At 42.9% G+C, this 27,524-nt stretch overlaps 1 protein-coding gene across 1 annotated transcript in view; it reads right to left on the bottom strand.

The window, feature by feature from the left end:
* Positions 1-6,662: 6,662 nt before the first annotated feature.
* Positions 6,663-27,524, bottom strand: part of LOC139317515 (zinc finger and SCAN domain-containing protein 31-like) — a 34,671-nt gene continuing 13,809 nt past the window's right edge. Inside the window, exons 4-6 of the mRNA XM_070944587.1 lie at positions 16,029-16,035; positions 13,629-14,657; positions 6,663-6,690 (exon numbers count right to left, since the gene is read on the bottom strand). Coding sequence (XP_070800688.1) covers positions 14,026-14,657; positions 16,029-16,035 — 639 coding nt within the window. The 3' untranslated portion in view covers positions 6,663-6,690; positions 13,629-14,025. The remainder of the gene's footprint in view (positions 6,691-13,628; positions 14,658-16,028; positions 16,036-27,524) is intronic.

Genomic DNA, 27,524 nt, shown 5'->3' with positions numbered 1-27,524 from the left:
TGAAGGAATGACAGCTGACAGCTGGACGAAGATGTGACAAAATAGCGGGACAACGGCGAGACAGACCTGGTGAAATCTGATCCTGGCATCTTTCTGTGAGTGATCCGGGGCAAAAGAACTTCCCGGAAGATTTCTAAAAAGGGAAGAGAAGAAAAGGAGCCCCAGGAAGAAGGAGGGAAGAAAGTTCCTTTCCAGTGCTATAGCGGCGAAAGGCAAGTTTGGGCATAGAGAGACTTACTGCAACGCGATAGACTTTATTGACTGAGAAAGGAAAAAGACTAAGGGTGGTTTTCTCTGTTTACTTTGTTTTGAAAGACCTTATAAGAAGAAACCAAAACAATCTACAACAGGAAAGTAAAAGTGCTGACAAATCGGAGGAGGTCGACATCTTGAATGTGCATTGAATGCTGAGTAATAGAGAGTGAGACAAGAGAGACACCTACTGGCCAAGAAGAAACTAGCCACAAACTACAGAAATAGCAATTCTATCTCTAAATGTCAATGGTTTAAACTCCCCATCAAAGAGGAAAAGATTTTTTAACAAACTTAACAAGATGAATTTGGACATAATAATACTACAAGAAACTTATAGAGGCAGCATCAAGATTTATTAAATTACTCCAAGTTAGGGAATATATTTGTATCATTAGCTCAACAGGAGAGAGGGGGAATTGTGATACTGTATATATTAAGGAAGGAATTGTGGCAAAGCAAATCTACAAAGATGAGGAGGGTAGGATACTAATAATGGAAGTAGTTTTGAACAGAAAAAAAGTAGTTCTTGTGGGAATATACGCCCCAAGTGAGGGACAAAAGCAATTTTATAAGAAGCTACACAATATTATTGGAGAAATTGAAAATGATAATATTTGCATATTGGGCGATTTTAATGCAATAGTAGACAGAGATTTAGATCGCAGAAGTGATAAAAAAAGGAAAGGAATTAGAAGAATACTACCTAACACCTTCTTTAAAACGGCAGAGGAACTGAGCATTCAAGATAGCTGGAGAGATAGAAATCCCCCCAAAAAAACAATACACATACTATTCGGGTCGACATCTATCGTGGTCTAGAATAGACATGGTCTGGTTGTCAATAGAACTAAATTTGGAAGTTGAGGAAATTATAATTGATACAAACTGCTGGGCGGACCACAATCCTATTAAAATTAAATGGAAAAGACAGAAGAAAACAAAGAGGTGGAGTTTAAAAAGAGCAATTCTGAATCATAAAGAATTTAAATTAAAGATGGAAGAACAAATGCACTTGTTTTTGCAGGACAACAAGAAAGAAGATACAAACAACCAGAACTTATGGGATATGGCAAAAGCCTTTATGAGAGGGATTGCAATAGCCTATATGGCCAAAGAAAATAAACAAAAAAGGCAACGACTGAAAAGCTTAGAAGAAGAATTTAGTAAATCTGAGATAGAGCTTCAAAAGGAACCACAAAGACGGGATTTGAAACAACAAATAGACGTAATTAAACATAAATTGAATATTATTGAGAAGTCTGGCACAGCAAATTAAAAGTACTAAATAATTTTTTTTTTGAAAATGCAAACAAACCGGGGCGTTGGTTGGCATACAGATTGAAAAAACAGAAAGATAGAGGATGGATTAGCAAATTATGTAATGATGAGGGAAAGATAATACACCAGAATGAAGGGAAGAGAAATGCAACATATGAGTTCTTTAAAAATTTGTACAAAGAAGAGGAATATATAGGTGAAGACAAGATTTTACAATATCTTCAGAAAGCAGGACTGCCCAAAGTTTCAGAAGATTTTAAAGATTTGCTGAATAAGGACATAACACCCTTAGAACTAACGGAGGCAATCAAAAAACAAAAAATTAAGAAAGCTCCAAGCCCTGATGGACTACCATCAGAAATATACAAAAACCATCAAGAGATATTAGGCCCAATATTGTTAGAGGTATTTAATGAAGTATTGCACGATGCAAAGATCCCAGCTTCATGGAGAGAAGCAACGATTACATTGATTCCCAAGGAAAACTCCGACCCGACACTGATTAAAAATTATAGGCCCATATCACTATTGAATTCAGATTACAAAATTTTTATGACGATAATGGCTGAAAGACTTAAGAAATTTTTGGAAGAATTTATTCATACCGACCAGAATGGATTTTTGCCTAAAAGGCAAATAAGAAACAGTGTCAGGACCATTTCAGATATTTTAGAGTATTACAAGGTACATAATGAGAAACAAATGGTATTAATATTTGCCGATGCACAAAAAGCATTCGATAATGTTAAATGGGAGTTTATGCTGAACCAGCTGTTATATGGATTTCGGTGTAAATTTTATAAACATGTATAGAGCAATTTATTTTAAACAGGAAGCTAAAGTACTAATTAACGGTGAATTAACTAAAAACTTCCAAATTCAAAAAGGCACAAGACAAGGTTGTCCACTGTTGCCGTTATTGTTTAAACTATCACTAGACATTTTGACCAGAATAATTCAAGAAGACAAACAAATTAAATGGCTAGAAATTAAGAAATAAATTTTTAAGGTACAGGCTTTCGCAGATGACCTTGTCTTTATCATAGAAGAGCCCCTACAGCAGGGGTCAGCAACCCGCGGCTCTGGAGCGGCTCTTTCATCCCTCTGCTGTGGCTCCCTGTCGCTGGTCAGCGTCACAATTTTGAGAGGAGCTTCCAGTTTGGGAGGGGGAGCATGGAGTGTCAGGAGGAGACTCTATGGCAAGGGGAGGGTTTTCCAGCCAGCTCCACAATTGATAGGGCTTTTGGTTAGGACAGGTAAAGGAAAAAGGACACCGTGCTAGGAGACTCTATGGTAGGGGAACCGGACTTCCGGTCGGCTCCAGAATTGAATGGGGGGCTTTGGGTTAGGACCTTTGTGGCTCTTTGAGGGTTTAAGGTTGCTGACCCCTGCCCTACAGTCTGGAGTAAGGCTAATGGAAGTACTGGGGGAATATGGGGAAGTAGCAGCCTGAAGATAAATAAGGATAAAACAAAAATGTTAACAAAAAATATGACTAAATTGCGAGAAAAGGAATTGGCTGAGAAAATAAACATTCAGACAATAAAAAAATAAGTTATCCAAATGACTGCAAGATGTAGTACACTTAAAGGGGATAATTACGACAAATTAATTGAACAAATTAAAATGGATTTAGATAGGTGGAAAAACTTTCCTTCATGGGAAGAATCGTGAAAATCAAGATGAATATTCTACCCAAATTACTTTTATTTCAATGTATCCCAATTAGATTAAAAAAGGAATTTTTTACAAATTTTAATAAAATCACATCGAAATTCATTTGGCAAGGTAAAAAACCGAGAATTAAACTAAAATTATTACAGGATGCTAAGGAAAGAGGGGAATTGGGCCTTCCAGACTGGGAAAAATAGGAGGTTGTTAGCATTGGAAGGCCACGATATGCAGATTGGGTGGCATGCTATTCTCTGGGAAGAGAAATACAAAGTTCACAAGTACTTACAGAAGCACTTCATCAGACGGGCTCTCTTGGATGTTTGGATCAAAATTAAGCAATGGAAGTTCCAAATTGGATATCGACATTGGAGATGTTTAGACACCCAAATTTCATCAAGTCAGGAAGAGTTATTACATATAAAGATTTGTTAAATGAGAGGGGAGAGTTGAAACCTAGGAAAAATTTAGAAGAGGAAGGAATTGAACTTGAATGGTGGGCATATCTCCAAGTACAATCAAAATATATGAAGGATAAAAAGGATTGGGGCATAAAAACAGAGTTAACAGAATTGGATAAAATTTTATTAAGAACAGAGGACAAGGCAATAAGGAAAATATATCATTATTTATTGGAACAAGATATTTATTTATTTATTTATTTATTATTCAAACTTCTATACTGCCCTTCTCCTTTCGGACTCAGGGCAGTGAACAGCCAAAATAAGAGCATTTATACATAAGTTACAGTTAAAAAATAGATTTAAAATAATTAAATAAATTTGGCCCGTAATTTAAAACTTATCAATTTAAAATCCGTATCAAATTTTAAAACCAACCATAAAATCAAGACAGACCGGCTAACTGAAAAAAATAAGTTTTTAGGGCCTGACGAAAAGTCCGGAGGTCGGAGATCACTCGTATCTCTGGGGGTAGATTGTTCCAAAGGGTAGGTGCCACCACAGAGAAGGCTCTCCTCCTGGGGGTCGCCAGCCGGCATTGTCTGGCCGACGGCACCCTGAGGAGGCCCTCTCTGTGGGAGCGAACTGGCCGGTGGAAGGCTATTGGTGGCAGAAGGCGGTCCCGTAAGTACCCCGGCCCTAAGCCATGGAGCGCTTTAAAGGTGATCACCAACACCAACATATGCTAGAAGAACAGGTAAAAGAAACTATGTTAATTTGGAGCAAATATTTTGGCTATATTATCGATCTAGAGAAGTGGTAGGATCTTTGGGAAAGAAACATAAAAATTACCTTAGCTACTACATACAAAGAAAATTTATACAAGATCTTTTATAGGTGGCATCTCCCACCCACAAGATTAGCAAAAATAAACAAAAAAACATTCGTCAATGTGTTGGAAGTGTGAGACAGTGCCAGGGACCTTTTATCACATGTGGTGGGAATGCCCAAAAGCCGCAAAATTTTGGCACCAGATAAGACAATGTATAGAGGAGATACTAATGCAAAATATAGAAGCAAAACCGGAATTCTTTCTACTGGGTATTATAGAAGGCAAACACAATAAGAGCACAATTTACCTAATGTTACATATTCTAACAGCAGCAAGATTAGCTTTTGCACAAAAATGGAAAAACAAAGAGAACCCCACAGAAGAAGTGTTAGCTAAAATATTAATTTGCGCGGAAATGGACAGACTGACCTTGGAACATAAAGATAAGAATGGATCAGAGAATTATGAAATCTGGAACAAATTTTATTATTGGCTGGAAAGGAGGAAAAAACGCTGGGATATAGGACCATTGACGAGTAAAATGCTTGGAAGTTTTTATGCTAATTTGTTATGATAGATACGATTGAAATAGATATCAAAATAACCTATAAGGATGAAAGAATATATGTATTTGAATTGTGATAATTAGTGTAAATATGTATAGAGATAAGGAAGTGTATCAATTATATGACAAAATTTGATGAAAATGTTTAAACCGGATATGTCACGCTATGTCCATTGTTTTTAATTTGTATTATAAATAAAAAACTTTTTATAAATAAAATTAAATTAAAAAAACCACTGATTAGTAAGTACTGTGGTTCTCGCCCCAAAACTTTCTAAAGCCTTTCAGCACCTTTTACTTTATAAACAATGAATAGCAAACACGTCTGATTTGTTTTGCCCTCGGCCTTAAGATTGCTTATGCTGAGTGTGTGAAAGAATAAGGGACAACATGAACAATGGTAAAAGAGTAAGTCTGGCATCCCAGGAGAATTGAGATCAAAGGCTAGAACTTTAATAAATTTTATAACATTAGTTTGCACTGCATTATCTGAAGTTTGTCAAGTTTGCTAGAGGACCATGTATTGTGCTGCGGTTTAGACTGCATGGATTGTAGTCAGTATGGAAAGAAAGGCATTGTTCCTAAATCTAAGGGCAAACATGGAAATCAAGGAAACAGTTGTTGAACACCCGTTACCAGGAAACATTTTTGTGACCTTGCTTATACGCTTCTAGACTCTAGATCCAAGCTTCTTTAGCATGAAGCTGGGTAACATTTGTGATCACATATTAAAATCCAGATCACCACTAGATGCAGCAACCTTTTTACCACCTAGTGGTTGTCCAGATTTTTGCTGTCCAGATCTGGTTGTCTTATCAAATACTGAGACGTCCCACCTGGACTGATCAGCTCAGCTCTATACTTGATGATCTCATCCACTCTTCTGTAAGAGAAAATGCTGCAACCCAGGTTTTTTAAAATTATATATATATAAAGACGCTGAGTTTGTCAGCTGGAAAACTGATAGCATGGGTTCAAGACCCAAGTGCCGCGCGACGGGATGAGCTCCCGTTAATTGCTCCAGCTCCTGTACACCTAGCAGTTTGAAAGCATACAAATATGAATAAATAGGTACCACTTTGGTGGAAAAGTTACAGCATTCTATGAGCCTTGGCATATAGTCATGTTGGCCATATGACCACAGAAGTGTCTTCGGACAATGCTGGCTCCCTTGGCTAAGAAATGGAGCATTGCCCTTAGAGTTGGGACACGACTGGACAGGGAAACCTTTACCTTTATTTTATGAGGCTCATGCAGAAGAATTTATATCTTGGCAAACACTGCCATTTCTGCCAGTCTTCTTATAGAATTTTTAGGGGCTTAGCGCACCACAAATTTGTCCTGCGTTAAATTATTTGAGAAACTGATTCACAGTAGCTTCCATTTTGTTTAAGATCCCCTCCTCCAAAGTTTCTGTTCTTTTAAGAAAATGTTTTCCCATCTGTGCTGGCTGCCGAGTTTTCAAAACAGCTGTTTTTTTAAATACACGGAAAGGTCTAAAACAATGGTTTTCAACCTTTTCTTCACCACGGACCCTCTTTAAATACCTTTTATGGCCACAGACCATGTCCACCGGCCCCCAAGATTTAAGATTTAAATCATAACATTTCTTCAAGCCTTCACAGATCCCCTGTGGCGGCATCGTGGCCTCCCAGGTGTCCGCAGACCACAGGTTGAGAACCACTGGTCTAAAAAGAGAAACAGCAGTAGCATTAATTTTCTTCAAAATTAACCCATATAAATTTAAAAACAAAACAAAGTTGTTTTTCAAAAATAACTATCTGATTGGGCCAGCCTCAAGGTTCACATTCAATAGCTACAGATAAGGAACCTTGGCCTATATTCAGGATGATGAATGAGTAAATGCATTACTCATTAACCCTTTAGTGTTACATTTTTGTTTCTATGAAGTCCTGTCTTCCCTGCTGGAGGGTCACCATTAGTGGCTTTCAGATGTGTTAAATCCCATCCTCTTATCACGGAATTGGTGAGCAAACATAGGGAAAGTCAAAAGGTAGCTCAGGGTTGAAATGAGGGGTCCTTGGTACTTTCTGAGCTTGGTTTTTTGCACATGTTTCTGATGATGTTTCTGATGATGATGCACTGATGATGTTACCTAGTTTGGGTAATGAAACGTCTGTAAGAAAACTAGGATCCATCTGGTGGACCCCTTGGGTTTTTCTGCCCTAATCTAAGAATCAAGGACAGTCAACTGCATTTTTGTTTCTTTTTACTATTCTTGTAGTCAATGATGGCCAAGAGAGTTGGCTGAACCTGTACGTCTCAAGTGTCAGAACTATGGCCAAGTGATTACATTGTTGTGGTCTTCCATGACAAGTGATTTTACAAAATATTGTTATGATTTGCCAGTGTGTTATTTCCCATAACTCCCAATTCAATGAATAGTAATTATTTCCTGATTCTTTCAGGAAATACAGAAAGAATCTAGACCCGATATGAAGTTTTTCCAAATATTTTGATATTTCTTTCTTCCAACTGATTCTTGAAATTAGCTGCTCAGAGGTCACCATTTCAAGGACAAGTTTTGTGCATCAGATTGAAAATGGGAGAATGGACAAGGACTTAATTAAGCCAAAAAGGGAGAATATTTGTAGCTCAGGGTTGAAATGAGGGGTTCTTGGTACTCTCCGAGCTTGTTTTTTGCAGACGTTTCTGATGATGTTTCTGATGATGATGCACTGATGATGTTACCTAGTTTGGGTAATGAAACGTCTAAGAAAACAAGCAAGCTCAGAGAGCACCAAGGAACCCTCACTTAATTAAGCCTCAAGGTTCTTGGGCAACCTCCAAAATTCAGTGCAATGTCACAGTCAGACCCCTTTTTCTAGCTCCAGTGGGGAAGACTAAAATTAGTGCAACTATAAACTCTTAACAGGCATTGTACAAACATTTAGCAGCTGTGTTCAGTACTGACAGATTAGTACAGACTTACAACAGTTCATTTAGTGACCATTCAAAGTTACGACGGCACTGAAAAAAGTGACTTATGACCATTTTTCACACTTAACAACTGTTGTAGCATCCCTATGATCACACAATCAAAATTTGGATGCTTGGCAATTGGTTCAGTAGCAGTGTCCCAGGGTCGTGTGATCATTTTTTGGCGATCTTCTCACAAGCAAAGGCAATGTGGAAGCCAGATTGATTAATTTAACAATAGTAGTGATTCACTTAACAACTGTGGCAAGAAAGGTCGTAAAATGGGGCAAAACTCACTTAACTGTTGCTTAGCAACAGAAATTTTGAGCTCAATTATGGTCGTAAGTCGAGGACTACCTGTGCACCAGAAGCCTCCCGAGTCCTTTGAGTACGGCTTGACTTTAAGGCCTTTAGTTTCCATATTCAGCACAGCAAAATCAAACCTGAGGTTAGCAATGGAGACACATTTCTGCACACTACTGCATCAGTGTGCAAGAGTGAAGGGTTAAGATGAATGACCAGCAGGTGGTGATTTGTTCTAGTATGCACACCAAATGGAACACAATGCTGATTTTTATCTCAAAGATATTGGAGTTAGCCACAACTTTCTAACCACCACTTCCATGGAACTTTTACACAAAAACTCTAGCCAACTGGCCCAGAAGTCGAAGAAGTCTTGAGCCCCAGTGGTGCAGTGGTTAGAGTGCAGTACTGCAGGCTACTTCTGCTGACTGCCAGCTGCCTGCAATTTGGCAGTTCAAATCTCACCAGGCTCAAGGTTGACTCAGCCTTCCATCCTTCTGAGGTGGGTAAAATGAGGACCCAAATTGTTGGGGGCAAGATGCTGACTCTGTAAACCGCTTAAAGAGGGCTGTAAAGCACTGTGAAGCGGTATATAAGTCTAAGTGATATTGCTATTGCTAATCTTTTCCCACTTTCAGTGATGGCACCCGTACACAGCAGTCATCCTGTTGAGAGGAAAAACCTCTCAGTATGTTTGCTGCAATTGATTGATTGATTGGTCTGAACATTTTGAATGAGCCAATCAGAGCACAGTTTCCTGGCTCTGAGTTTCCCGCATTTTCCAATGGCCAGTCACTCACTATATAAGTAGCAGTAGGATTACAGCCACCAGCAGAGCTGAAGAGAGAGCTGATCCTGGAGCCTCACAGCTGCTCCTCACCTCAGAGCCGGCTGATCCTCGGAGAGAGAACTGCAGAGATGCCGAGCAGAGCTGAAGCCACTACAAAAAGCTGAGTCACTGCCTTGCTCCTGAGAAGACTTGCAGGAAAAGACTGCTAAATGGACTTTGCTGAGAGGAGAATCTTTTGGGCTGTTAATGCCTTCTTGTAGGTTTTGTTTTTATGTGTTTTATTAAAGTATTTTCTCTAGACTTCTCAGTCAACTTCCATGCTGGTGCATTTGTGTGCGTATCGGGCCACAATCCATTCGAACCCCAAAACCTCTTTCCCTCCTTCACACATCCCATTTCCAGAAACGGACGTGTACAAATTATCAACACTGGGAATTGCAGAAAATCAAACAAAATTTCTTTGTATTAAATTGGAAGTTTGTGTGAAAGATCCTTGGAGTGTGAGAACGTTTCTTAAAAAGTCAGTTGTCATTGTTGGACCTTGCTCTGGTATGTAACTTGACCGTAGTGTAGTGTTGATTTTATGTTTTACTAGATTACAGGAGCCTTAATCTTTCCTGTAAGCCAGGGGTCCCCAACCCTAGGTCCGTGGACTGGCACCAGTCTGTGGCATGCCAGAAACTGGGCCACACAAACAAGCAAAGCCCCATCTGCAAGATGCAGGCAAAACACGAAACCACACCACCTCCGGTCTGCAGAAAAACCTCTCTTTACAGAACCGGTCCCTGGTGCCCCAAAGATCGGGGGCCACTACTCTAAGCCATCACACAAAATATTTAAACTAGAAATTGTCTTCCCATTCTGCAATCTGAGCAGTCTGGAAGTCCCACCTCAGTGTAATTTTTTTTTAAAAAAAGCATCATCCATATCTGCCTTTTAAAATTTGATGCTTGATAGGGGGTCTTAACTGTAATTTCTGATATCTAGGTTGAAGAGATCTTCTATATGAAACACAGCTTGAAAACTCTGGAAACTTCATTGATCTAGCTATTCTTCAAGGCAATCACTTGGTCATAAAAGATGACTATAGAAACATACGTTTTCTCCAGTGGGGCTTCAGGGGGCTTTTCTTACATAAAAAATGAACTTACCTCCACATCATCTGCATGAAAATCTGCATAATAAAGTGAATTCTGGATCCTGTACAGTGTGCAAATAAAATACACTTGCACATATTTGGGGGTTCTTTTGCATCAATTACCCAAGCGAACAAGTAATTGGAAGAATGTCTATAATCCTGGAGTTTCATCTTTTGATTACTATATTGAGGTAATTATAGCCAATAAGAAATAAGGTGAATAAAAGATATAATCATACCAAGTTAGATACATAAAGTCAGATTAAATATATGAACTTTGAATAACCTTCTCTATTGAACCTTGAGAGAACCTATCTATTCACATAAGTATACGTGCTTGTTAGAGGCAGCTGAACTTCATTATTGGTAAATATATCTTCTGATGAGGCCCAGCTGTCATCCATCCGGTCATGGATTTCCTCATAATTACTTGACCTATGGCCCTGTGTCAAACACACTGATTCTATACATCTTCTTAATAGAATCAAAAACTACGGAAATTCAGATATATGTGAACATCTGAATGGATATACATGGGAGACAGAAGGTTACTTATTGTTTAAAGTATAGCCATAATTTTTGCATTTAAACATTACAGCACTTAAAGGACAGTTGTAAACTATAAAGTGATGGGTTAGTAAAAGTTGTAATAGTTTAATAATTAGTAATTGATGGAGTAGTGAAAATGTGTAGCCACAATAATTTTATTAACTAGTATGTAATGGTTTGGTAATTAGTAAAGTGTAATGTAAGTATAATGTATTTTTAATGTAACCATATATGGAAGCCGGAAGGGCTCATAGAACTCTTTGTCTTGAAAACATATTTAAATCGTGAAATCATAATTCGTCTTTGTTCAGTTTTGCAAGAACCAAACAATGCACTGAACCTTTGCGCAAATAAATGTATCTGTCTGACCCAGGAATGTGTTTCAGCCTCTCATTTTCCACAACAATATTACCCAAGTATCACTGTTCTTTCTTCTCAATTTGATTCTTAAAGAGTTTAGTTCCAACTATAAATGTGCTCATTTTTCTTTCAAAAACTAAAAAGAGAACTCTAAGAGGCTGAGTTTGATGCCCCAAATTAAAATAGTTCCTTGCACACCATCATGGACATTTTTTTTTAGGCCACAGAAAAGTCAACCTGGTTCAATGTCTTGAGAAAATGTCAATGCCTCACATTTATGGCAAAAAATCTATCATAGCCTTTTCCAACGTGATGAGCTGTAATATCAATTATTCCCAAATAAAATGCCCACTATGAAGGAGAAAGCTTATATAATTTCAAGAAGACAAGGTGGCAATGAGGCTGGGCTTTTGCTTCATGACAAAGAAATGGTCTCAGGGCAAGGAATACAGGTGTTATGTAACAATAAATCTGTCTAGATGACTATAAGACCTATTACCTTTTCTATTAATTCTATTCTAATATCTCTCGCTGAGCTGTACTAACCTTCGAAGGGCACTTTGTGAAAATAAGGCAGTCTGAGGAAATAGCTCTAGCATAATTGAAAGACAGGTTTTGTTTTTTTACTAATAACTAAAAAGCAACTAGTCTTCCATGTCCAGTATTCACCTGTTATTTTTTTTCGTGGGTAATAGACAAAACTTGAGATATCACTGAATGGGGACTGTACCTCTGCAGCAGTCAGAAAGTGAAAATATTATTTTTAGGCAATAATTCCTAGGTATTTGGGTATTTTTATCTTCTAGATTGATTATGTTCATACCAGATGCTTAACCTGGCTCTTGAATTAACCCATTATCTGGGTTTACACAATGTACTGGAACTTAATTTAATTAAATGAGTGGGATCCACATAACACGTAAGCGACTTCCCAAAGAATAATGAAACTTAATGTGCTGAGCAGTGCTATAGCTTGAATGTTCATTGTCCTGATAAATGTATTGGGTCAACATGGCCACCATAATTAATTACAAGAGATCCTTGGTCAGGGATATCAAGTCAATGTCAATAAAAAGGGTGAATTGCATTAAGTGTCATCTACTGATTCCCTCCAGCAAAGGACTCTAACTTCTTCCACCACTTCCCATGACTCAATGTGAACAGCATTAAAAACGTAACAGTGTTCTCCTCTTGAAGTACCCAAGAATATACTTTTGAGATATTCTTTGCTGAATGTGAGGAAAGAGTTTTGCCAGTGTTGTCGCTCACAAAGAAGAAAGAGGCTCGCAGATGAGAGGAAAAGTGCTGGGAGAAGCTTGGATTTTCAAGATATCAAGAAGGATTAGAAATGGAACATTACAATTTCTTTACAAAAATGGACTTTTAATCCTATTTAAAGAGGTGTGTTGCTTAAAAGGAATTACTTTGCGAGCTGCACAGGATTGGAAGATAAAATTACAGTTGAATACACAAAAGCTTGTAAAAATAAAAGATGGTGGAATAAAGCGGAAGAAGAAGGCTCGGAAAAAAACCAGGGGGAAATGGAAGTGGAAGAATTTTATTCCGTTAAATGACTGGATGTTTCAACTGTTATATAAACGTGAACAAGGATATGATCTCTTTGGTTATGATTGGATGGATTATATCTAACAATTATTTTAAGTAATGGATTAAATGAGAAATTTCCTTTTGGATGTTAAATTCAAGGCTATAGATTTTTCAATATATTTTCAAGGGCTTTAAATTGTTTGTTTATTGTTGAATTAATTGGGATTAACTACCTTTAAGCAAGAAAAGTTATATTTTGTTTTGAACAAGGAGAGTTAAAGTACAAGTGATAGATAAATCTATCACTAGTTAGTTTGTGGGGGTTTTCATTAAGGTTTGTTAAATGTTTTTACCCTGTACTTGTTCTGGGAAGTCCGGGGAGGGGGGGGGGGAATTATATATATATATATATATATATATATATATATATATATATATATATATATATATATATATATATATATATATGATTTTTTGTTTAAGATGTATGTTGACTATGAAATAGAAGTTGTTTTTTTTTCTAAAAAAAGAAGAGGCTGAGGTGTGCAACTAGACCAGTAGGATTACTGGCAATGAAAAGGACCAGATGGGAGGCTTGCATCAATCCCCTTGTATATTCATGGCCAGCCCTAAGAGTCGGCCATAATAAAGTTCACCTAACCTGCAGGCCAACCCATTGAAATCATACCCAGCGCTGTTGTATATATTCTATGTCACTACAAATTCAGGTTGACAATTTTCCCATTTATCAAAGTTGTAATTTAAAAAACAAACAAACCCCAAAAAACAAAAACAAATGCAGAATACTCCACAACAGCTTCTCCAAGAGGGGCTCTCCATCATTTTAAAGATTTCAACCCTCTGCTAATACAAACTGGTCATTTTCTCTAAAAAAATACATTGCTTTTGCTTCATGACAAAGAAATGGTCTCAGGGCAAGGAATACGGGTTCTGTTATGTAACAATAAATCTGTCTAGATTATTAGAAGACCTATTACCTATTAAAAGAGAGAACGAGGGAGGAAGGAAAAGGAGATAAAGAAAAAAAGACATCCAACTGGCGCCACCACAATATTAGTGGTTTAGCATTGTCCAGGAAGTCAACTCTAGAAAGGCTCAGCACCTTTTTAGAGTAATCAGTTCCGCACTACTGTGACTCTCTAGGTAGAACATAAATTGGTATTATGGAACCGTCACCTTGCCTATGATAGACTGGATTCTTTCTAATTAAGCCACATCCACAGATAAACCTCTGCAGATATTGAACCAAAAGCTCATCTGTCATCTGGCGCATTATGACACTAAGCTAAGTGGCAGTCTGGTTCCATGCTTTGGCCCTTATTGAGCTTTCAATGCTGGGAAACACGGTTTTCTTTCATTCTGGGAAGATCTTGGCTAAGTAGTGTGGGTTCTCTGATGTCGAACCAGGTGTGAATTCTGACCAAACTTCTTCCCGCAGTCAGGACACTTGTACGCTCTCTCTCCTGTATGTGTGATCTGGTGTCGGATGAGATCAGAACTCCAACGGAACTTCTTCCCACATTGGCTGCACCCGTACGGACGATCTCTGGCATGGGAAACTCGATGCCTGGTCAACTCTGAGCTCTGGTAAAAACTTCGGCTGCATTGAGCACATCGGAAAGGTCTCTCTGAGGCATGGGTCCTCTGATGATGAGTCAGCTGGGAAGTATGACCAAAATGTTTGCCACACTGAGAGCACTGGTGGGGCTTCTCCCCCGTATGGATCCTTAGGTGGGTGAGCAGGTGTGAGTTACGGCTAAATGTTTTCCCGCATTGTGAACACTGGTGAAGGGACTTTCCTGCTGGGTGAGAGCCTCCAAAAGAGTTGGTGTGTGCAACTGGATTCTCTCTTGTGTCTCCACATCTCACTTCATATTGTTGATTCACCCGTTCACTACAATTCTCACCCAACGTTTTCTCCCAGGAATTCCCAGGTAGCAATCTCATTTCCATCGTGCCTCCAGGCAAAGAGTGTTCCACTCGGTTTTCATTGGCCAGTAGAGAGCCTGTCAAGAAAGAAAAAGAAAAGTCTTTCATAATGGGCAGATGAGTCTGACAACATGCAGCTATCAACATCAAGACAAACAGGCAAAGGCAGTCCTTGACTTAGAACCAGTTGTTTAGTGACCAGTTGAAGTTGCACCAGACCCCCAAAAGCTACTTATGATCTGGTTTTGAAGTTCTGACATTGCGCTCTCCTGCCAACATGCGACTGCATTTTGGGTGCTTGGCAACTGGTCCACATTTACGGCTCTTGCAGTGCACTGTGATCAGATGGCTGATTGTATGATGGTTTTGCTGGGAACCTGCATTCACTTCCGGTTTCCAGCAAAAAACAGTTGATAGCGAACAATGGGTTCACTTAACAGCTGTGACGTTCACTGAACCATCCGAACAAAAAAGATTGTAAAATTGGATCTGGTCACATGGTGACTCTGCTTTACAACCATCATGACTTATGACCATAGTTGCCAGGCTCAATTATGGCTATAACTTGAGGACTAAATGCATACTCTCCATTGTACATTTACTACAAACCGTCTCAGTTCTTGTAACTTATGTTTGCAAACTGCTAGCTTATATTTTATCATTTTAGAAATGACGAAGCTGGGCAGTTACTTTGGACCTTTATAACCTCAACAAAAATGTTGTTCTGCTATTAGCACAAATGTTTGTGAGTGTGGGTGTGACCTCATGTCTGCAATTTGTCATGGTAGGAAATGGCAGGTAAGGAAGGCTAGTTAAGTTCCTCTTCTAGCTGCCACCCTCAAGCACGATGGTCATTTACTTTTTTTCTTTTAAGTTCACACAATGTGCATGGTGTTGCATTGGGTTCAGCTCTTTATACAAACATAGCTGTCTTTCTTTCAACCATGTGGGTTCGGTTCCTTAAGGCTTTCATAGGCAGTTTCTTTAAGGGAAAAAAGTATTTATCTTCTCTAAAAACAACTGTGATGGGAATGTTATTTCAAGAAACTATAAACTAATCTGTAATATGTCTCCTTGTCAGCAGATTTGATCATGTGCCATCAAATTGGATCTTAACAAATACATAAGTAGATTTTCTCCAGGATAATCTGGCTCTTCAGATCTCCCATTGGTATAGCCATTGGTACAGTAATTGAATACATCCATCTTGTTGCTGGTCATCTTCTTCTGTTTGTTCTTTGCATCTTTCCTAGCGTTTTGGAGTTCTAAAGAAAGTTGGGTCTTTGTACAATTTATTCAAAATATGATAATTTGAGCCTGGTCATTGTGCTTCAAGTGAGAATACTGGACTGATTTGTTCTATAATCAATAGGCTTTTCTTGGCTATCAATATATTCTCAAGAGTCATCTCCAACAATGAAGTTCAAAAGTATTGATACCCTTTCTACCTTGCTTCTTAATTTTTGCTTCCATAGTCACAGGGAAAATCACTGTCTGCACGATTCTAATCTTTGTTGGTAGAGATATGTCATAGCATCTGAAAATCTTTTCCAAGCTGTTCTGTCAACTCGCGAAGCATTCCTGACCTGCTCTTGAGTTGCCATAAGCAGGGGGATGGGAAAACTGAGCCTCACAGCTGCATCGAGGAACTTGCATTTATCAAAATAAAGCACATTCCAGCGGCAACGTCAAGGTCATCTCCAGAGGGACCCACAGCCACCGGAGGGAGTGACTTCTACAACCCGCGAAATTGCTTCGTTGGGGAATGTGACTGATGACACACCTTGGGGGGAGGGGGAAACAGGGTCAGAGCCAAGGCGCAAATTTAGTGAAGTCAGAGTTGGCTTCACTTGGATTGTGCCAACATGAAGCTCCTAATAAATAACTGAATTTCTTTTGAAGCTTGGCTTGAGGCTCATGATTTAATTAGGGCATCGGTCGGAACCCTGACAGCAAGCCAACTCTCCCAAAACTAATCAAAACGACTGGGATTCCTGAGTCCCGGGCTCTCCATTCGCTCCCCGACACCTAGGGTGCGTGAAGAGAAACTCAGGCTACCATGGCAGAGGGCGGACTATCCGAAGAGAGCCTGCTCCAGGCAACCCAGAGCAGGGCAGAACTTGCCCCCACCCAGGGAACTCCAGGAGCCAGCAGCCCAATTGTGTTCTGTCCCCAACCACATGCACACACACCAACAGACGTTCAAGAGTTAAAGACCAAACCAGCCGGCAAAATCCTTTTCCTTAAGATAATGGAACTTGGCAACAACTTAGTGGCTGCCTGCCAAGAGTTTATTATTTACGAAGAGGAGAGATAACTTCTCCCCACTTCTGATACATCAAAAGAAACAGCTCAATAATTACGGAGTTAAGTCCAGAGATAATCCATCTAAGTCTTATAGCAAAAGTCCGGCAATGCAGAATGGCGTGGAAGCTTTCAGCTTTGTTCGTCACAAGGTTTGACTGGCCACCACACTCCCTTTTATATCCTGTGGGGTGTGGTCCAGTGACTCAGCCTAATCTCGGGCACGCCTTTTCTTCTGTTGCGCGCGCTTATCTCTGCAACGCTGGCGTGGATCCAGCCAAGACTCATTACCCTCATCACTGTCCATCTGTGGCTGCGTGGACGTGCTTGGCCCCGGCCCTATCTCTTGCCCTTCGGTGGACACCGAAGGCATTGCCAGAGAGGAGGGTCCTGGAGAGGGAGGCCTTGCCAACTCCTCTTCTTCACTCTCGGAGTCCTCTCCTGCCGATGACACAGGCTCAGGTAACGGAGCCACAACAAATTGGAACCAAACTGCAGCCCTCTCTGGACATCAAAGCTGAGACGCCTGCCCCAGTGACTCAAACGAAAAGGGATGAGTATTGGTGGGAAAAAGTCCCTAAAGTGGCTGAGGTTGAGCTCCCCCACCCTAGTGCCCAGGGCTGGGGAAAACCCCTAAGCAAGCTAGGAAGAGTGAAATGGATGAGGGACTGGGAACAGGCCAGACTCCCAAAAACTCTGATGGAACCCTTGGGGGGATCCTTAGAACAGCTGAGGGAGAAATTTGACCAAACCACCCTTCGTGATGAGGGGCTGTCATGCCGCCCAAAAGAGAGGGGGGTTACAACTGAGCCCTTTGAAGTGAGGAGATGCAGATGGGAACACAGCCCCTCTTCTCCACCCACCAGAAGGAGAATGAGCCCGAGGCTGCTGTCGGTGGCTCCTCTGCACAACAGGCAAGACGCCCAAGGCGGCCAGCCCCTCCCCTCTCTATGAACTAGAGCCAAGGGAGACAGCCAAACACACCAAGTGCAGGCATACGAGGCCCAACATGATGAGGGAGAAGCAATGCTGAACGAACCGCCCCGATTCAGGGGGAAATTCGATGGACTCAGATCAACTGGCTCTATTCCTTGACTCTGCTAGAGTCCACCTAGAGCACTATGGACACCTTTACCCATTGCACAGAGCCATGGTGAATACCATCGCCGGGGGTCTAGAGGGAGAAGCAAAGGAATGGATAGCAGCCCTTCATAGGAGGAGAGCCCCCCAGCTGCAAGACGTCGATGACTTCCTACAAGAGCTAGAAGCCAGGAGGTGGAGAAGGATCAGTATGCGGAGGATGAGCTTTGAAACTTAAAGCAAAGAGGGCGACCCATTAAAGAACACATCCGTGAATTCAGGAGAGTCGTGGGGAAGCTACCCCCTTTGCCGGAGCAGCTATTAGTTCACTTTTTCAGAACAAGATTGGACAAGCAAATTGCCCAAGTAAACTGCCTATCAGGACATTCCAAACTGACTCTCTGAGTTGTTCCGAGTAGCCATAAAAGTTGACTGTGGATTGCGTGCCAACGACATGCGGAAGCAACCGGATACCAGAGAGGACAACCAGACTGGAGGCTATCTGGCCGACAGGAGGCTGCAGCAGCACAACCAGCCCCAAAGCCAACCCTCCCACGAAGCCACTTGAAATGCTACAGATGCGGAGGGATGGGCCACATTGCATTGGCATCCGTGACCCCAGCTCCGAAAACCAACCCAGGGTGCCACCAGAACGAGGCCCCAGGCATGCAGCCGACATGTCCCAAAAAGCCCTCCAGGCTGTAGAGGTCCCTCCCCACCCAGCCAAAGAGGGGGGAACTCCAGCCAATGACAACCAACCGCCGGATCCCTATGACAGTGATGACGAAGGTGAAAACGCCCCGATGGTGAGTGAACCGATCCACCCCTTTGTCCTCCCAATACGCCTCAGAGCCCCAAAAACAGGGACCCAGGGTACTTTTCAAGCCCTAATCTACGAGACCACCTTCTGCCACTGATAACCTCCCACCGGCCAATACGCTCCCACAGAGAGGGTCTCCTCAGGGTGCCGTCGGTCAAGCAATGTCGACTGGCAGCCCCCGGGGGAGAGCCTTCTCTGTGGGGGCACCCGCCCTCTGGAACGAGCTACCCCCAGAGATACGACTGATCCCGGACCTCCGTACTTTCCGCCGGGCCCTGAAGACTTTTCTATTTCAGCAAGCCGGGCTGTCTTAAAAGTTTTAACTGGTTAATTTTATGGGTAAGGGGTTTTAAATTGGGGAAGCCAAATTAATTTAATCATGTTTTAAATTATTTTAATTTTCATATTGTATGTATTTTAATCTTGGCTGTTCACCACCCTGAGTCCTTCGGGAGAAGGGCGGTATAAAAATTAAATAAATAAATAAATAAATAAATAAATAAATAAATAAATAAATAAATAAATAAAATAAAATAAAATAATAGACTCAGGCTGCACTAAATGCTTGATTAACCTAACCATGGTCCTAAAACTGGGGATTAGAGTGAAGAGACTGGCCCACCCGATCAGATTTGAACAAGTCGATGGGTCCCTATTGGGGGGAGCCTATGCCACCCACCTGACTGAACCAGTGAGGCTAAAACTAGCAGACCACTGGGAAGCAATTCAATTCATAATAGTCCCCAGAATGACAGACGCGATCATACTGGGGCTCTCTTGGCTAGACAAGTGGGGCCTGACAATCTGGTGGCAAGGGGGCACCCGGAGGCTGAGGATAGCAAGAGGACCCCAACCCCTTCCACACCAGCAAATGGAAGCATCGCACACGCAGGAAACCCCCCTGAAGGCCCCACCAGAACAATTGGCAGTCACCTCCGACAAAACTCCAGGTCGAACAGATCCCCAAAGAATATCAGGACCTCGCAGAAGTGTTCAGCAAGGCCGAGTGCAACATCTTCTCCCCCCCCCCCCCCCCGTGAGACGGACTGTGAGACAGACAAACCCAAACTGTACACCATGATGCTCCGGGAAATGCAAGAAATGCACAAATACATAGACAAAAACCTAGCAAGGGGGTTCATCGAGCCAACCAAGCCACGGGTCGCAGCCACAGTCCTATTTAAAGAAAAAAAAGATGGAACTATGAGATTATGCGGGGATTTTAGAGGTATAAACTGTGTGTGTGTGTGTACACAACCTATACCCCCTCCCTCTCATTTAGGACATGCTGTCCCACCAAGTGAAGGGAAAAGTCTTTACTAAATTAGACCTCAGAGAAGCCTCCAGTCCCCTAATCATCTTTGTTGCTCTTCTCTGCACTCTTTCTAGAGTCTCAACATCTTTTTTACATCATGGCGACCAAAATTGGATGCAGTATTCCAAGTGTGACCTTACCAAGGCATTATAAAGTGGTATTAACACTTCATGTGATCTTGATTCTATCCCTGTTTATGCAGCCTAGAACCGTGTTGGCTTTTTTGGCAGCTGCAGCACACTGCTGACTCATATTTAAATGATTGTCCACTAGGACTCTAAGATCCCTCTCACAGTCACCACTATTGAGCAAAGTACCACATATACTGTACCTGTGCATTTTGTTTTTCTTGCCTAAATGTAGAACCTTACTTTTTTCACCATTGAATTTCATTTTGTTAGATAGCGCCCAATGTTCAAGTCTGTCAAGATCCTTTTGTATCTTAAGCCTATCTTCCAGAGTGTTGGCTATTCCTGCTAGCTTGGTGCCATCTGCAAATTTGATGAGTTCCCCATCTATCCCCTCGTCCAAGTCATTGATGAAGATGTTGAAGACATCAATACAGAGAGAGAGATACAGAGATACACACACACACACACCGGGGGGGGGGGGGGAGAGGGGGAGAGAGAGACAGAGACACACACAAATAGCAAAGATAACAATAAATGGAGATATGACTGAACAATTTAAAATAAAAAAAGGAGTGAGACAGGGATGTCCTTTATCACCTTTATTGTTCATTTTATCACTAGAGATATTGTTAAATAAAATCAGAAGAGATACAGAAATAAAAGGAATGAAAGTGAAAAAAGAGGAATACAAACTTCAAGCTTTTGCTGACTACCTGGTCTTCATCCTAGAGCAGTGGTTCTCAACCTTCCTAATGCCGCGACCCTTTAATACAGTTCCTCATGTTGTGGTGACCCCCAACCAGGGGTGGGTTCTAATTTTTTTTACTACCGGTTCTGTGGGCGTGGCTTGTTTTGTGGGTGTGGCTTGGAGGTCATGTGACTGGGTGGGCGTGGCTAGCTGGTCATGTGACCGGGTGGCCATGGCTATGTGTATAGGGACTACTCAGAGGGCTGAAAAATGTCATTTCTGACAGGTCCTCGGATTTTTGACTGGTCCTCACACTTATGACCATCCTCACATTTATGCCTGTGCAGCATTCTTAACAACCATGTCACTCATTTCACAACTGCTTCTCTTCAACATGGTGATAAGATAGGGCAAAAAACGTAAATTGTGAGGACAGTCATAAATTCGAGGACTGGTCAAAAGTGCGAGGCCCAGTCAAAAATAACTTTTTCAGCCCTCTGAGTAGTCCATATGCACAAAAGGATAAAGCAATAGAGAGGGATGAAGGAAGGGAAGGGAAATTAGAGTAGGAGTGAGGGTAAGAGAGGGAGGAAGAGAGGAGGAGAAGGAGAAAGGAAGAGGAAGTAGGGAGGAGAAGAAGAGGGGGAGGAAGAGAAAGTAAGAAGGAAAGAAAAGAGAGAGGTGGTAGGTTTGAGGAGAAAGATTGCTGTACAATAAAAAAGATGAAAGGGAAGAAAGCCAACCCCAAACAAATATAAAGCTATTAAGATAAAGAATGAATTGTTAAACTTTAAAGAATAAAAGAGAACAAATATGAATAAATAGCAATAAATAGCAATAATTAGAAACACATATACAAACATACAACGTATTTTCTTTGAGTATTTGGCCGGTTCACAAATTTAAACAGTTGTAGGACGTTAGCACCCACCCCTTTCCTAGAAGAATGAAATATTTTGGGAAATATTAAAAAGGCAGAATATTATATTTCCCTGGATGAGAAATGGAGAAGCATATTTTACAGACAAAGCAGCTCCCACCTTCCTGCCCCCCACCCTTTGTTAATGGGCCAGAGGCAGAAAGTCAATCCTTTGTCAAAGGACATTTGCAACACAATAGCAACAGAAACTAACACAATGAGCCCCATCTAGCAACCAAAACTCACCACATGTGACCTGGGAAGCATGTGACCTGGGAAGCACATGTGACCATCAGGCAGCAAGGCTAGCTAAGACCCCCACCCCCTGGGAGTCTGACAACCAATCAGGATACTCTTTCGGGGCCCCAAGAAATGCAAAGCCAGAGAGAGCATAAAAACCCGAGGATTTACTGTATCTGCCCCTTTTCTGTTCAGGAACTCAAGCCATGTGATCCTGTCCACTATTAAACCATCTTTCCAAGCAGTCTCCATGTTTCCAGTGTCTTTTTCTCCACTTGGAGCAGAACCCAGAAGGATATTTCTTCCAACACAGTGTTTAGTCATTTCAATTAAATTTACAATTTATATATTTCCTTTTTACCATATTTATTCCTCATCTATTTTTTAAAAAAACCAATATTACCCTTCATCCTCATCTCTCATCTTAATCAAATTCAATTTTTCCCTTCTATTCTATATTATACCCCTTCACATTGTCATCTATTTTTATATCCATCCTCACATTGGTTAATTATGTAATTATGTAATACAGTTGTTTAATACAAATTCAACATTTTAATATAAATCAATTAGTTATATAACTATCTTTTTTGTATATTTATCAATATGAACATGAATATTCCAATTATTTCCATGCAATCCAATTTCTTACAAATCAATTAATTATATTTACCAATAATAATAAACCAAATAATTTCCCCCATATATTCCTCCAAACCACAACTTAACCATTTCTGCTTTCAACACAATATACAATTAATAGTATCTCAATTATTACAATTCCCTAGTTAAATAGAGCTAATTGGTAATTAACCTATGCTGAAGCTGAAAGGGGCTGTTTTTTCTATTTTTGCAGGCACCTGTCTATTCATTTGTTTTCTTTTAACACCGATCAGCTGTAGAGCTGCCCTTTGAAGCCCCGCGGCAAGAATTTAAAGTTTTTTTCCCTCTAGCCATCAGCTGGGACTCCGGAGGCAGCAATAGAATGGGAGTGGGCGGGGTAAGCGAACGGCGAACGGCGATCCAACAGAGGCAGAGGGTGAGGGTGAGTGAAGGCGTGGGGGAGGCGGCGAGAGAGGGCTTTGGCGACCCCTGTGAAATGGCCGTTCGACCCCCAAAGGGGTCGCGACCCCCAGGTTGAGAACCGCTGTCCTAGAGCAACCAATATCGACAGGACCCAAATTGTTATCACAAATAGAAGAATATGGGAAGGTAGCAGGACTCAAAATTAACAGGTTAAAAACAAAAGCACTAACGAAAAATCTTACAAAACAACAGGAGAAAGAATTAGAAGACGGAATGGGTATACAAACGACAAAAAATTAAAATATCTATGAATATGGCTAACAAATAAAGGATCATCGATTAAAGAAGACAATTACAATAAATTAACAGGGCAGATAAAGAAAGACTTAGAAATTTGGAGCAAATTACAGCTTCTTTTCTAGGGAAGATAGCTTTACTTTACTTTTTACTTTATTTTGAATTTATATACCGCCCTACTCCCGAAGGACTCAGGGCGGTGAACAGCCAAAAGATAAAAAACACATAATACAAAATTTAAAAACAATGTAAAAGCACATTAAATAATTTGGCCCAAACAATTTAAAACACCCCTATTGTTTTAAAACAAATTTAAAATTAACAATTAAAAGGAGGTTAGGCCAGGCCAGCCTGTTGAAATAAAAAGGTCTTGAGGGCACGGCGGAAAGTGCGTAAGTCCGGGATCCTCCGTATCTCCGGGGGGAGCTCGTTCCAGATGGCAGGTGCCCCCACAGAGAAGGCTCTCCCCCTGGGGGCCGCCAGTCGACACTGTTTGGCCGATGGCACCCTGAGGAGCCCCTCTCTATGGGAGCATACTGGCCGCTGAGAGGCTACTGGTGGCAGAAGGCGGTCTCGTAAGTACCCAGGTCCTAAGCCATGGAGCGCTCTAAAGGTGGTAACCAAGACCTTGAAGCGCACCTGGAAGACCACCGGGAGCCAGTGCAGCTCGCGCAGGAGAGGTGTTACATGGGAATGCCGTGTCACTCCCATAATAACCCGCACGGACGCATTCTGGACCAGTTGGAGCCTCCGGGTGCTCCTCAAGGGGAGCCCCATGTAGAGAGCATTACAATAGTCCAGGCGGGAGGTGACGAGGGCATGAGTGACCGTGCGTAAGGAGTCCCGATCCAGAAAGGGACGCAACTGGCGTATCAGGCGGACCTGATAGAAAGTCCTCCCGGCCACAGCCGTCAAATGCTCTTCTAAAGACAGCCATGAATCCAGGAGGACACCCAAGTTGCGAACCCTCTCTGTGGGGGCCAATGACTCACCCCCAATAGTCAATGATGGCACCAACTGACTATATCGGGATGCTGGAAACCACAGCCACTCGATCTTGGATGGGTTGAGCCTGAGTCTGTTTCTCCCCATCCAGATCCGCACAGCCTCCAGGCACTGGGACATCACTTCCAGGGCATCATTGGGGTGGTCCGGGGTGGAGATGTACAGCTGAGTATCATCAGCGTACTGATGGTACTTCACCCCGAAACCACGGATGACCTCGCCCAGTGGCTTCACATAAATGTTGAACAGAAGGGGCGAGAGGATACATACAAGGCGCCTCGGGGTCAACCTCTGCCCCCCTGCCAACACAGACTGCGACCGGTCGGAGAGAAAGGAGGAGAACCACTGCAACATGGTGCCCCCCACCCCTAACTCTTCCAACCGGTGCAGCATGATGCCATGGTCGATGGTATCAAAAGCTGCTGAGAGATCTAATAGGACCAGGACAGAGGAACAACCCCTGTCCTGAGCCCTCCAGAGATCATCAACCAACGCGACCAATGCCGTTTCCGTGCTGTACCCAGGCCTGAAGCCCGACTGGAACGGATCTAGATAAACCGTTTCATCCAGGTACTGGGGAAGCTGTCACGCCACCACACTCTCAACAACCTTCGCCACAAAGCGAAGGTTGGAGACTGGACGATAATTCGCTAACACTGCTGGGTCCAGGGAAGGCTTCTTGAGGAGAGGCCTCACCACCGCCTCTTTCAAGGCGGCGGGAAAGTCACCCTCACTCAATGAAGCATTTATAATCCCCTGGAGCCAGCCTCGTGTAACCTCCCAAGAAGCCAGCACCAACCAGGAGGGACAAGGGTCCAATAAACATGTGGCCGCGCTAAGCCTACCCAGAATCCTGTCCACATCTTCGGGAGTCACAGGGTCAAACTCTTCCCAGATAACATTCTCAAGACCTGCCTCCATCATCCCTCCTGAATCTACCCAGTCAGAGTCCAAGTCTTCCCGAATCTGAGCGATTTTGTCATACAGATACTGCACAAAGTCCTCGGCCCTGCCCTCCAAGGGGTCCTCCCGTGCTCCCTGGTGGAGCAGGGAGCAGGTCACCCTAAACAGGGTGGCCGGGCAATTATCTGATGACGCAATAAGAGCGGAAAAATAATTACATTTTGCCGCTTTTATCGCCACTAGGTAGGTCCTAATATGAGACCTTACCAGTGTTCGGTCAGATTCAGAAAGGCTGGCCCTCCAACTGCTCTCCAGGCGTCTTTTCTGGCGCTTCATCTTCCTCAGCTCCTCAGTGAACCAAGGAGCCAGGTGAGACTGGCGCCAGGTCAGAGGCCGCAAAGGCACGACCCGGTCCAAAGCTCCAGCGGCCACCCTATCCCAGGCGGCCTCTAGGTCTTCAGTCGAGTTGTGAGCCAGAGCCTCAGGGAATGGCCCAAGCTCCGTCTGGAACCTATCCGGATCCATCAGGCACCTGGGGCGGAACCACCTCATCGGTTCCGCCTCCCTGCAGTGGGTTGTGGCGGTTCGAAGGTCAAAGCGAAGGAGGGAGTGATCCGACCATGACAAGGGCTCCATTGCTATATCCCCTATCTCAAGATCACTCAACCACTGACCAGAGACAAAAACCAGGTCCAGCGTGTTTCCCCCTGTGTGAGTAGGGCCATGAACTAACTGGGTCAGGTCCATAGCCGTCATGGAAGCCATGAACTCCTGGGCCGCCTCAGACGCCTCACCGATGGATGGCAGGTTAAAATCCCCCAGGACCATAAGCCTGGGGGTATCAACCGCCACCGCGGCTATAACGTTGAGCAGCTCGGGCAGGGCCGCCGCCACGTGGCAGGGAGCCAGGTACATAATCAGCAAGCCCATCTGTACCCCATGACCCCACTTCACAAGGAGGGACTCACATCCGGAAATCTGAGGAACAGTGGCCTCCCCCGGACCAAGACCTTCTTTAATGACAACCGCCACCCCCCACCCCTCCCCTGTGACCTCAGCTAATGAAATATGCGAAAACCGGGTGGGCACATTTCAACGAGGGGGACCCCCCCTCCTGGCTCAACCAGGTCTCCGTAATACCCGCCAGGTGCGCTCCCCCCTCCTGAACAAGATCACAAATGAGGGGGGCTTTATTTAACATGGACCTGGCGTTGTATAACATCAGCCGAAGGCCCAGGCCCTGAGGATCTGTGCAACCCGGGGAACGAGAGCATTGGGGGCCGGAGCGCGCCACCGCTCGAAGACAGCGAGCGCGCACTCCCACCGTATGATATGGCCCCCTGCTCCCGCCATAACTGCCCCTCCCACCCACAGTACTGATGTAATATCCATCATCGGCAAAAGCTCTAACCCGCCCCTTGACCCCGAGTCCCGCACCTCCCATGCCGCACCCCTCAGCTGGACCCAGCCCCCTGCCCCGCGGGTTATCCCCCAAACCCACACAACCCACCCCCCTCCCCGAACCCTTTAAAATCCTATCTAAAACTTCCCCAAAAAAACCCACAACCCCCTCCTCGCAACATGCCACCTCTCGGGATTCCAAAATCCGTCATCAAGGTAGGCCCTCGATAGTGAGGAGGGCCAAGCCTGCGAGAGGGGGGAGTCTCGCAGCGCAAGAAGGTCAGCAGCCGTAAACATCACAAAAAAACAGAGGTGGAAAGTAAACTGGTCAGGGCTTCACCAGATAGTCCAATAGTACTGGGTCAAGAGTAGATCTTCATACCAGGAGCTGGGCTTCACTGCCCTCTCATGGCAGTGGAAGGGGTCAGTGTCATCCCACCACATTCGGAGAGTAACTATCCCAGTCACCCTCTCACAGTGACTGGCCCAGATGACACCGACAATAAAGTCAGAATAGTCCATCCTTTCGTTCGGTGGATGACAACAGCCCCCTCAGCACCTGCATACCAATTCGCCCAGTTCTCTTCCAGTTAGGGGTCCGATAAAGGCCAGCAGTTCGTAAAGATGTTAATAGCGATGGTAATAGTCCCACTGGCACAAGATCTTCTCTGAGGCGAGAGTAGGAATAGCAAAAGAGCAAAACCCAATCCAGGGGTGGATGGCCATCAAGGCCAACACTCACCCATACCTGGGGGGAGGGGGGGAGGAGAGGCCACCCGAGGCAACCAACAAAACCAAACCATGGTCAGCCTCCC

Source organism: Pituophis catenifer, unplaced genomic scaffold (genome assembly GCF_029215685.1).
Source record: "Pituophis catenifer annectens isolate HBS135680 unplaced genomic scaffold, rPitCat1.0.hap2 SCAF_5, whole genome shotgun sequence".
Classification (NCBI taxonomy): Eukaryota; Metazoa; Chordata; class Lepidosauria; order Squamata; family Colubridae; genus Pituophis; species Pituophis catenifer.
Note: the sequence above shows the minus strand (reverse complement) of the source record. Positions and strands in the feature narration are given on the sequence as shown.